This window comes from Cyprinodon tularosa, unplaced genomic scaffold, assembly GCF_016077235.1.
Source record: "Cyprinodon tularosa strain WSP-4 unplaced genomic scaffold, ASM1607723v1 ctg934, whole genome shotgun sequence".
NCBI lineage: Eukaryota > Metazoa > Chordata > Actinopteri > Cyprinodontiformes > Cyprinodontidae > Cyprinodon > Cyprinodon tularosa.
Window position 1 is genome coordinate 24744 of NW_024039712.1, and position 12364 is coordinate 37107.

General features: G+C 40.9%; 1 protein-coding gene across 1 annotated transcript in view; it reads right to left on the minus strand.

Annotated features, from left to right (window-relative positions):
* Positions 1-3453: 3453 nt before the first annotated feature.
* Positions 3454-12364, minus strand: part of arhgef39 (Rho guanine nucleotide exchange factor (GEF) 39) — a 52232-nt gene continuing 43321 nt past the window's right edge. The window contains exons 9-12 of the mRNA XM_038274851.1: positions 7623-7711; positions 6087-6189; positions 5918-6012; positions 3454-4023 (exon numbers count right to left, since the gene is read on the minus strand). Of these exons, the coding sequence (XP_038130779.1) occupies positions 5935-6012; positions 6087-6189; positions 7623-7711 (270 nt within the window). The 3' untranslated portion in view covers positions 3454-4023; positions 5918-5934. The remainder of the gene's footprint in view (positions 4024-5917; positions 6013-6086; positions 6190-7622; positions 7712-12364) is intronic.

The window sequence follows — 12364 nt, forward strand, 5'->3', positions numbered from 1 at the left end:
ATTGCAGAAAAAGTACTAAATGGATCAGAGGCGCTATTTAGCACGTTTTAAAGACCAAATGCTTTTAGCACGCTGTTGATAGATCAGTTTGTACATTTTTTAGCGTGCGCAGTGAAATAGCTCACGTTTTAATACACGCAAACCTTTGATAGATCCGGCCCTAAGACTCAAACTCACTGCGGATCCAGACATTTGAATTGAGAAAGCTTCCTGGAGAGGTGGAGAAACATCTTCGAATCTTGAAAACCAAGTCCAGTGGATATTTTTTGAATTTTTACGGAATGACTATGACCTGGATGACTGAGAACCTTCATCAGCACTTGTGTAGATCAAAATGTTAAAGTTAAAAACAATCCACTGGACTTTGTTTTCCAAATTTGAAGACGTTTCGCTTCCCATCCAGGAAGCTTCCTTAAGTCCAAATGTCTGGTTTGGCGTTAAGTTCCAGGCTTTTATAGAGTAGCCCACGCAAAGCCTTGAACTGGATTAGAAACCATGCAGATTGAAAGTGGAAGACAGCTCCACCCCTTAATAATGGGAGTCGTTGAGGTCGTTATTTGCCTGTAATACCCGATACTGGCCCATTCCTCTGAGAAGACATCCGTTAAGGCTCATTGTTGGCTGAACACTTTTCAGGGATGTTTTTTTCTCTTTTAGCATAAATGGCTTCCTTCACACCCCTTTCAAACCTTCTGTCTAAAATGTTTACATTTTAGATAAAGAATGGGCCAAACTCACCCAGAGCCATAGCTCTGTTGAACCGTCCATTCCACCTACTCTTAGCAGTAAGGATTTTATGTTTTTTTTCATAAATAAGATTGATCTTATTAAAAATAAGATCATAAGCACTCCTCTATCTGCGATTGTATCTGAGGTAGTCATGGAATCTGAACCAGGTTTAGACTGCTTTGATCCAGTTGAACTTTCTGAATTAGCAAAACTATTGTCTTCATCTAAGCCTTCAACTTGTATGTTAGATCCAGTTCCAACCAGGTTATTTAAGGAGGTATTCTCCTCCTCCATTTTAGATGTGATTAATCTATCTCTGTTACAGGGATATGTACCTAAAGCTTTTAAGGTTGCTGTAATTAAACCTCTGCTTAAGAAACCGTCTCTTGACCCAGATGACTTGGTCAATTATAGACCTATATCCAATCTTCCTTTCTGATCTAAAATTCTTGAGAAAGTCGTTGCCAAACAAGTGTGCGATCACTTCCACCATAATGAACATTTTGAAGAGTTTTAGTCTGGCTTTAGAGCTCATCATAGCACTGAAACAGCTCTGGTGAAAGTCACTAATGATATTCTCATGGCCTCAGATAATGGACTTGTATCTGTGCTCGTCCTGTTGGATCTCAGTGCTGCATTTGATCCAGTTGATCATAATATTCTTTTAGAAAGACTTGAATATTTTGTTGGAATTAAAGGAACAGCACTAGACTGGTTTAAATCTTATCTATCTGATCGAATTCAGTTTGTTCATGTTAATGATAGATCTTCAACACGCTCAAAGGTTACCTGTGGAGTACCACAGGGATCAGTGCTAGGACCAATTCTCTTTACTTTATACATGCTCCCAATCGGTAGAATTATTAGACAGCATGGGATTAATTTTCACTGTTATGCTGATGATACCCAGCTATATCTGTCTATAATCCAGATGAAGCTAACCCATTACATAGATTACAGGCATGTCTGAAGACATAAAAACCTGGATGACTCTTAACTTTCTGCTTCTGAATGCAGACAAAACAGAAGTTATAGTCTTTGGACCAGAGTCTCTGAAAAAGAAACTGATTAGCCAGTCACTTCATTTGGATGGGATTAAACTGATTTCGGATAATAAAGAAAAAAAGACAAAGAATAGAATTTAAAATCCTCCTTCTCACATATAAAGCCTTAAATGGCCAAGCTCCATCTGATATCAGAGATCTGATTGTTCCTTATGTTCCTAACAGAGCACTTCGCTCTCAATCTGCAGGTTTACTAGTGGTTCCTAGAATTTCTAAAAGTAGAATGGGAGGCAGATCTTTTAGTTATCAGGCTCCTCTCCTGTGGAACCAACTACCAGTTTTAGTCCGTGAGGCAGACACCCTGTCTACTTTTAAGGCTAGGCTTAAAACTTTCCTTTTTGATAAAGCTTATAGTTAGAGTGGCTCAGGTTATCCTGAGCTATCTCTATAGTTATGCTGCTATAGGCTTAGACTGCTGGAGGACATAGGGACCCCTTTTTCTTCATTCTGCTTCATCCTATCTCTATTCTCCTACTCTGCAGAATCTGTTAGTTCAATCTCTAACCTTCTGCTCTCTCTTTTTCTTATAGTAGCTTCATCTGGTCTGTCCCTGTTTGGCTGTGACTCCATCCTGGAGAGAAATATCAGCTGTGCTGCTGCCATCAACACCTTTGTTTCTAGATGTTGGAGCTTGGCCTGTTTTCCAGTGTAGTCCTGTTTCTCTGACTGTGACTAACTGGATGTGCTCTCTTCATCCTCTGACATGGGAGCTGGCTCGGAGCTCGTCTGCCTGGCTGTGTGTTTCCTGGACGGGGCCGCCTGTGGAGCTGGTTGACAGTTGCCTTTTGTATCTATGCTTCTTTTTCTATGTCTGCTTCTGTCTCCTTGAACCCCAGTTGGCCTCAGCAGATGGCCGCTCACACTGCAATCAGCTGGTTTTCCTTAGATTGAAAACATTGAACGAATCTGACTGGATGATCTAGTTTAATTATCTCTGTAAAGTGACCTGAGATGACGTGTTCTAAATTGGAGCTATAGAACTAAACTAAATCTAAATTAAAAGTAGTGGCTCTGTTGAAAGTCCTCAATATCCACATGAGCTCAGATACTGGACTTGGGACTGTATTTGTCCCGTTAGATGTCAGACCTGTATGACCGAGTCAGTGACATTAGGGACCTGTTTTTCTCTTCATGGTTGCTACATCTGACCTGGTTTTCGACCAGATGTCCTTGAGGGCATCGGCTTGGCTTCTGCTACCAATAACTTCATATCCTTCTTCTATAGAACATGAACTTTTTCTGTCTAATAGTGATGAAACCAGAATCTACATGCTGGGTTTGGCTCAGCTTTTTACCGAGTCGCTGGATGTGCTTTCAATCTTCTAAACAGGTTTACTGACTCAGAGCTCATCTGATTAAAGGTAATTCTTTTGTCAATGAAGCCATATAAAGAGCTACGACTGTAGCTAACCTACCTTTCTCACATATAGAAAGTACACCTAGATCAATGCTTGTATGTTCTATTTGTGTACGCACCATCGTCTCTCTGAAGCAAATCATGACAAACGAATAGCTTTAATAAAAAATGGAATAGAACCATTTTAATATTTTAAATGGTTTGGATGAAAACACTAGTGAGGTAACATTCCCTTTATATACACCGATTTAAAATCCTTTAGGAATTCAAGACCAGAAAAAAAAACAAGGACACAAATGGAAGTTTGTTTCATTTTATGAGGATATATTATAATTATCATCTTCAGTTTTATTTGAAATCAATGTAACAGCTTTAAAAAGCATTTTGAGTAATAAAAAAACGATAAAAGTAGTAAAATAGTGACAATTATAAGGTTAATAATTATAAAATCTGTAAAAAGGAAGAAAAATATTAAATACAAGAGAGAGGAAATAATGTTGTATAATGACTTCTATGTTATAATCAGCTTATAATCTTTGGCATATAGAATGTGGATTAACTTCAAGCAGCAAGGTTCAATGTTAACATGATATATCATATTCCTACTGAGGTGGGATTATCTCTGGATTATATGTGACTCACTGCAAAGGAGGCAGCAGGAGAAACTCATTGATAAATGTTCATTAGATGTTCTGTAGGTAACAGAATCAGCCAGTAATGAGAAGGGAAGCAATAATAAAAAGCTTTCAAGTGGAAATAAAGAGAGGAAAAACATCTGGCTGGTGGGTATTCTCAGATGACTGTTTATCAGCGTTAATCTGAGACCGAAGACGTCCTTCAGAGGATCAGGAGGTCTGGATGGAAGCTCCTGCTCTGTAAACAGAGAGCGAAGATGTTCAAACACAGATTACAGGCTAATCAAGTTAGCCATCATGTCTAGATACGTTAACAAGTCTGAAGGAAACTCGTAGCGACACACAAACATTTAGATTAATGCAAGCGATTAATGCGGATTCATGCGTTTCCATGACAACCACCTACAACACATGCAGCAGACGTGATCTTCATGTAAAATCCTAGACCATGAACATTAACCTGTTCTCATCTAAAGCTGCAAACTGGGTCAGAATTCTGATTCTGCGTTCACACCAAAAGCGTTTTGGGCGTCAAAGCGTCTGATTTACATGTAAAGTTTATGTGTTACGGCGTCCAGAGGACCAGCAGCGCGTCCGAGCGTTCAACGCTAGAGTTCAGGAAATTGAACTTTGCGCTGGACACCGGGGCATCAACCAATCACAGAAGCTGATCCAGGAGGTTTTTGGTTGAGAAAGAAACTACCTGGCAGCTGTCATTGCTTCTGCAGATGAACAATAAATAGATAAATATAAAGGAGTTAAACTCTAAAGGTTAAATAAAGCAGGTAGAATGGATTGTTATGTAGAAGGAACAGAAAGCAGCTCTGATCATTATTGCTGCACTAAAACATTTTTTTTTACCAATTATGGAGAAACAGATTATAAATACCCAAATTAACTAGAAATGTTAAAACCTGCTGATGAAAAATATTAGATTATATACTCTGGTTGTTGTAGTTTTTACCTCAAACCTTAAAAACCTTCTATTCACTTCCAGCCGCTATGAACAGCAGCAGGAAATCCCCCACAGGCTGCCTGCAGCAGAGAGCTTTCAGCGGGGATTCCCAGCGCTGCCTCCTGGTGGTATGCTGGAGGTGTGGAGCTCCCAGTAAGAACTGCAGATTATAGTGGGATACTGCTGGCGAAGATTCTCTGTCATCCAGGTCATCGTCATTCCAAAAAAGTTAAAACAATCCACTGAAGACGTTTCTCTTCCATCCAGGAGGCTTTTTCAGTTGAAAATGTCAGAAATAGAGTTTAGTTCCAGGCTTTATAGAGTGGACCAAAAAAGCCCTGGAACTAAACGCTATTTCTGACATTTTGAATTGAAAAAGCTTCCTGGATGGAAGAGAAACGTCTTCAAACTTGGAAACAAAGTCCAGTGGATTGATTTTTAACTTTTTGGAATTTTAACGGGATTATAATCCTGATGAACTGATTAACAGAGATGGGCTTTTTCCACTTAAAAACGTGTTAAAACTATTTTTCCATCTCACAAAATAGATAAAGCCAAGCAGGTCTCTAGCTTGAAGCTACAGAACAGAGCAGATAAACATCCAGAGCGTCGAGCAGCCAGAGCTTTGAATCAACTGGACCAGTTTGATCAAACTTCCACATTTCTGTGTTTCAGTCATTTTGACGTTGAGATTGCGTTGCGTTTGAACGCATCATAAGACTGGACTGTTTGTCCTAATATAACATGAACATTCCTGAACATTTGATAATTACCTTTCATTCTTTGAAACACTTAACAGTTATATTCATTTAACAGTCATCTGTTAGGATACATACCAATTCTAGTCTTGTTCTATATAGTGAGGCCATTTTTAACCCTTTCTAGGCCCCTCAGACTAACACTAACTACTGCCAGAGCATTGCTCACCCTCAGCCCTAAAGCAAGATGTTCTCACTTTGCAACAACTGGTCCTAAATTTAATGGTGAAATTGGAAAAATGGTCCTCACTCTGAGGGCTAGACAGGTACACACACACACACCAACACACACAGGTATTTCAGTCAGTTTGAGGACTTTTCTGCCGTCTCATTTTATCATTTTAGCTGCTTTGTTTCTAGGAGCGATTTTTTAAGCTGCATTAAACATTAATGTTCTCCTGAAGTAGAAAGGGTCGTACCTTTGCTCTGCATCACTTTACTGCTTTGTCCTCTTCTGAGCGCTACACTGCAGCTCAGCCAGGGGCCTCGGATGCTTTGAGGACTCTATGCCGCTCTGAGGAAAGAGGCAGGATTCACTCATCTGATCGAGGATAGATTTTTTTAATTGTGATGACCTTTGACACACACCATGTTTCTCTTCCTGACTTGGTTGCTGTGGGCCACCGTACTGGGAAGAGGTGTGTGACGAGGCTCTTCTCTCTGAACAACCGTGTGTGAAGTTTGCAGCTTCCTGTAAAGAGACGGTTTGTTAAGGAAGGTTTAATTACAGCCTGCAGTCGTATCCCTGTAACAGAGAGATGAATCTTTGGAAAGCGGAGGAGGAAATACGAGGGAATACTTCCTAAAATAACTTGGTTAGACGTGCAGCTAATTGTACTTTACAAGTGAAAGGCTTAGATGAAGGGAATACCTTTGGCTCTAAACTAGGGGTGAGCATTTATCGGTTTCTCAATGTGAGAAGAACTTTTAATTTATTGTCTAAACGATAAATTAGAATCAATGAATAAAAACTCCAGAAACTGAGTGAATTATCAGAATTCTTCTTTTTCTTTAATTTTTTTTCATTGGGGTATTTCCATATTTGAATAATAGGATTAAATGCGATTACTAAGAAATGTTAATGATATAAATCAGACTTCTTTATGTAACTGGAAAGACGCAAAAGTTATGCGTTTATATTCTTCAGGAGTTTTACTTGTGCTTGTCAGGCTCCTCTCCTGTGGAACCAACTACCAGTTTTAGTCCGTGAGGCAGACACCCTGTCTGCTTTTAAGGCTAGGCTTAAAACTTTCCTTTTTGATAAAGCTTCTAGTTAGAGTGGCTCAGGTTATCCTGAGCTATCTCTATAGTTATGCTGCTATAGGCTTAGACTGCTGGAGGACATAGGGACCCCTTTTTCATCATTCTGCTTCATTCTATCTCTATTCTCCCACTCTGCAGAATCTATTAGTTCAATCTCTAACGTTCTGCTCTCTCTGCTTTTTCTCATAGTAGCTTCATCTGGTCTGTTCCTGTTTGGCTGTGACTCCATCCTGGAGAGAAATATCAGCTGTGCTGCTGCCATCAACACCTTTGTTTCTAGATGCTGGAGATCGGCCGGTTTTCCAGTGTGGTCCTGTTTCTCTGACTGTGACTAACTGGATGTGCTCTCTTCGTCCTCTGGCATGGGAGCTGCCTTGGAGCTCGTCTGCCTGGCTGTGTGTTTCCTGGACGGGGCCGCCTGTGGAGCTGGTTGACAGTTGCCTTTTGTATCTATGCTTCTTTTTCTATGTCTTCTTCTGTCTCCTTGAACCCCAGTCAGCCTCAGCAGATGGCCGCTCACACTGAGCCTGGTTCTGCTGGAGGTTTCTTCCTGTTAAAAGGGAGTTTTTCCTCTCCACTGTCGCTACAAGCATGCTTAGTGTGAGGGATTGCTGAAGAGTCAATGAGTCGATGCAATCAACTGCCAATGATCTCATTTTTAAAAGAATCTAGACCTGTATGGATCAATGGGAAGTTTAGATAACATGCAGAAGCAGGGCTGGGAGAGGCTACAGCTGACCGAGGCTAGCTAGGCTAACTGCGGAGGATCATAGCCAACAGGAGGACAGAAAGGAAGAGACATTTACAACCAGAAAATGTTGATGCATGAGGCCCAATGACTCATAAGCAGCAGTGACATACCTAATGGCTGAGCTCAGGCACTGGTACCAGTCATTAAAGTCGTCCTGGTTGCTGGACATCAGCAGGAGCTTCACTTTGGGGAAGGTTAACTGGAAGGAGATTAGACAAAAAAAGAAGTTGATGGCAGGATGATGTCTGAGGATAGATGTGAGGAAATGTTCTTTTTAACAGAATGTTTTAACAGCAGGATGTCTTAACATGCTGCAGTTTTATGTTTGTACAATCTAAATAAAACCAGAAACAAATTACAGAAAAGTTTCTGATCAAATTATCCTGTCGGTTATTATTTACTGATTTTATTTTTTATTATACATAGTGTAAAAGTTTATTTTCGAGCTAAGCATGACGCGAGAGAGTTCACTGTTACTGTAGCTTTACTGCACTGCCGTAAAGGCTGCTCACACATATAGATAGCCAGGAACGTCACCGAGCAGATAAGCATTCTGATTGGCCCACACTAAGTCAGTACGGTGGCCAAACAATGCATAGACATTTATGAAATGATCTACACATAGTTAACCTGTTTATAACACACATCAGACCTTCATATAAATGTCCATCCATATAAATACCTATGTAAATAACCCGGTAAAATAATCCTAGAAAAAAAGAAAAGCTGTCATATGTGGACGCACTCTATATATCTATGAGCTGATGTAACGAGTAAATTTCTCCACTGTGAGATCAATAAAGTCAATCAATAGATAGTATTAACTTTGCCTCCAGTTCCTGTTATACTTCTATATGACCTCCAGAGATATTCATACCTCCACTGTCTGCCCCCTGGCAAAGTTAGAGTTTCAGACAAACTGTAATTAACTCCTCCTTGCAGAGGAAAGAGTAATCTATGCTCCTCCAGGATTGGGCAAAGACTCTCCTAGCGTCAGTCTGCTTCTCTGATGAGCTGAATTCCACGTAGACAGAGTTGAACTTTACAATAAACCCTTCAGATAAAAACACTAGATAATATCTTTCCAGAATCCCTTTTTCAATAAAACGCTAAGTGCAAAAGTCAGGATTTAAAATAGATTGTGACCTACCGATCTTTGTGTTAAAATTTCCAACGCTGACTCATCTAGTGCCTCTCTATCCTACGGTGACCCACAAGGCTCAGTCTTTTCTCTGTATTTGCCACTACTTGGTTCCAATCTTGATTTCCATTTTTATGCTGATGACTGCGATATCTATTTGCCCCTAAAGCAGGGAGATTGTTTTTTTAGTAAAATCTTTATTGAACGGGTTAGACGACATCAAACTTTTTACATTTTAACCAGAAGAAAACTGAGGTTATAGTGTTTGGACCCAATTGCCCTGGTGACTCCACAACTATAGATCCAATTGCCCTGGTGACTCCACTACTATAGACCTAATTGCCCTGGTGGCTCCACTACTATAGACCCAATTGCCCTGGTGGCTCCACTACTATAGACCCAATTGCCCTGGTGACTCCACTACTATAGACCTAATTGCCCTGGTGACTCCACAACTATAGACCTAATTGCCCTGGTGGCTCCACTACTATAGACCTAATTGCCCTGGTGGCTCCACTACTATAGACCTAATTGCCCTGGTGGCTCCACTACTATAGACCCAATTGCCCTGGTGGCTCCACTACTATAGATCCAATTGCCCTGGTGGCTCCACTACTATAGACCCAATTGCCCTGGTGGCTCCACTACTATAGATCCAATTGCCCTGGTGACTCCACTACTATAGACCTAATTGCCCTGGTGGCTCCACTACTATAGACCTAATTGCCCTGGTGACTCCACTACTATAGACCTAATTGCCCTGGTGGCTCCACTACTATAGACCCAATTGCCCTGGTGGCTCCACTACTATAGACCTAATTGCCCTGGTGGCTCCACTACTATAGACCCAATTGCCCTGGTGGTTCCACTACTATAGACCCAATTGCCCTGGTGACTCCACTACTATAGACCTGACCCCAGGGGAGTGGTAGCCTAGTGGTTAGAGTTCAAACCCCACTCCCACAGACTGCCAATCTGGGTCCCTGAGCAAGACCCTTAACCTCACACTGCTCCCCGGACCCCGCAGGATGGCAGCCCACTGCTCCCCAGGCGCCACACGATGGCATCCCACTGCTCCCCAAGGAGATGGGTAAGATGCAAAGGTAGATTTCTCCAATGTGAGATTTAAAAAAGTTAAACTGTTATTATGAAACCACATTCTAAATCGACCGTCACAAATTTGGGTTTCAGTGGACAATTGGCAAAACTATAACCTTTTCTTTCACGGCAACCCTTTGAAACCGTCATCCATGCCTTTACTTCATCTTCATTGGATTACTGTCACGGACTATATGTTGGGGTCCGTCTTTCCTGTCTCACTTACAGCTGGTGAAAAACTCCCTCACTCCACTGGCTGCCTGTTCACTTTAGAGTTGATTTTAAAATTATTTGTTTTTTTGTTTTTAAGTGCATAAATGACGTTGCCCCATCTTAGCTCTCTGAGCTTCTTGGTCCCTCAGGTCAGCAGCTCCTGTTGGAACCGTGGTTTCAGAGGAAGCTTAGAGGGGGCCAGAGCCTCCTCTATCACTGCCTCTCCTGGAATAGCCTCTCGCGGCTCATTAGGAAGGCTCCTCCACTGACGAATTTTAAAACACGGCTTGTTAACATTGTTGTTTTATTTAGCCTTCTTATTATTGCCTTTTTTAATATATATTGTTATGTTGTATTTTATTCTTTTATTGTGTTTTTTTATTATTTTTAGCCATGTTCAGCACTTTTGATAACAGCTGTAGCTGTTTTAAAGCACTATATAAACAAAGATGATGGTATGGACTCCATACTGAAGTTTACTCAGATCAACAACCCAAAAATGGAAATAAGCCAAAACAATCCTGATATATAAAACTTTTCTTCATGCAGAAGAAAGGCCCTAAAACCATCAATGGTCCATTGAAAGCGCTGCATCACATCTCACTGTGTGTTTAAATGTGCCACCTGATCAGTGTTATTTAAAGGAACTATGGGGCGGAAAGGGGAAAATGGACACGTCCAGCTGGATCGGCCTGTTTGATTCAATTCAATTCAATTCAGTTTATTTATATAGCGCCAAATTCACAACACATGTCATCTCAAGGCACTTTACAGTTCAACCAGATCAAATTGATACAAAGTTTTCTATCTAAGGAAAACCAGTTGATTGCATTGACTCATTGACTCAAATACAATCCCCCACACTAAGCATGCTTGTAGCGACAGTGGAGAGGAAAAACTCCCTTTTAACAGGAAGAAACCTCCAGCAGAACCAGGCTCAGTGTGAGCGGCCATCTGCCGAGGCCGACTGGGGTTCAAGGAGACAGAAGCAGAGATACAAAAAGCAGCTGTAAAAGGCGGCCCCGTCCAGGAAACACACAGCCAGGCAGACGAGCTCCAAGGCAGCTCCCATGCCAGAGGACGAAGAAAGCACATCCACTCAGTCACGGTCAGAGAAACAGGACCACACTGGAAAACAGGCCGATCTCCAACATCTATAAACAAGGGTGTTGATAGAAGCAGCACAGCTGATGTTTCTTTCCAGGATGACGTCACAGCCAAACAGGAACAGACGAGGCAAAGCTACTCTGAGGAAAAGCAGAGAGAGCAGAAGGTTAGAGATTGAACTAACAGATTCTGCAGAATAGGAGAACAGAGAGAGAATGAAGCAGAATGATGAAATGGGGGTCCCTATGTCCTCCAAAAGTCTAAGCCTATAGCAGCATAACTATAGAGATAGCTCAGGATAACCTGAGCCACTCTAACTATAAGCTTTATCAAAAAGGAAAGTTTTAAGCCTAGCCTTAAAAGTAGACAGGGTGTCTGCCTCACGGACTAAAACTGGTAGTTGGTTCCACAGGAGAGGAGCCTGATAACTAAAAGATCTGCCTCCCATTCTACTTTTAGAAATTCTAGGAACCACTAGTAAACCTGCAGATTGAGAGCGAAGTGCTCTGTTAGGAACATAAGGAACAATCAGATCTCTGATATAAGATGGAGCTTGGCCATTTAAGGCTTTATATGTGAGAAGGAGGATTTTAAATTCTATTCTTGATTTAACAGGAAGCCAATGAAGAGAAGCCAGGACAGGCGAGATATGATCTCTCTTTTTAATTTTCATTAGAACTCTGGCTGCAGCATTTTGGATCAGCTGAAGGCTTTTAACTACAGTTTGTGGACTTCCTGATAGTAAAGAATTACAATAGTCCAGCCTTGAAGTAACAAATGCATGGACTAGTTTCTCAGCATCACCCCTGGACAGGATATTTCTAATTTTTGCAATGTTCCTCAGATGAAAGAAGGAAATTCTAGAAACCTCTTTGATGTGGGATTTAAATGACAGGTCCTGATCAAAAACAACACCAAGATTTTTTACTTTATTATCTGAAATCAGTTTAATCCCATCCAAATGAAGTGACTGGCTAATCAGTTTCTTTTTCAGAGACTCTGGTCCAAAGACTATAACTTCTGTTTTGTCTGCATTCAGAAGCAGAAAGTTAAGAGTCATCCAGGTTTTTATGTCTTCAAGACATGCCTGTAATCTATGTAATGGGTTAGCTTCATCTGGATTTATAGACAGATATAGCTGGGTATCATCAGCATAACAGTGGAAATTAATCCCATGCTGTCTAATAATTCTACCAATTGGGAGCATGTATAAAGTAAAGAGAATGATTCAAAAAACTGATTTTCTCTCCTACCTGGCTGGGGATTAAATATATCATAATGGCTGCTCTGCAA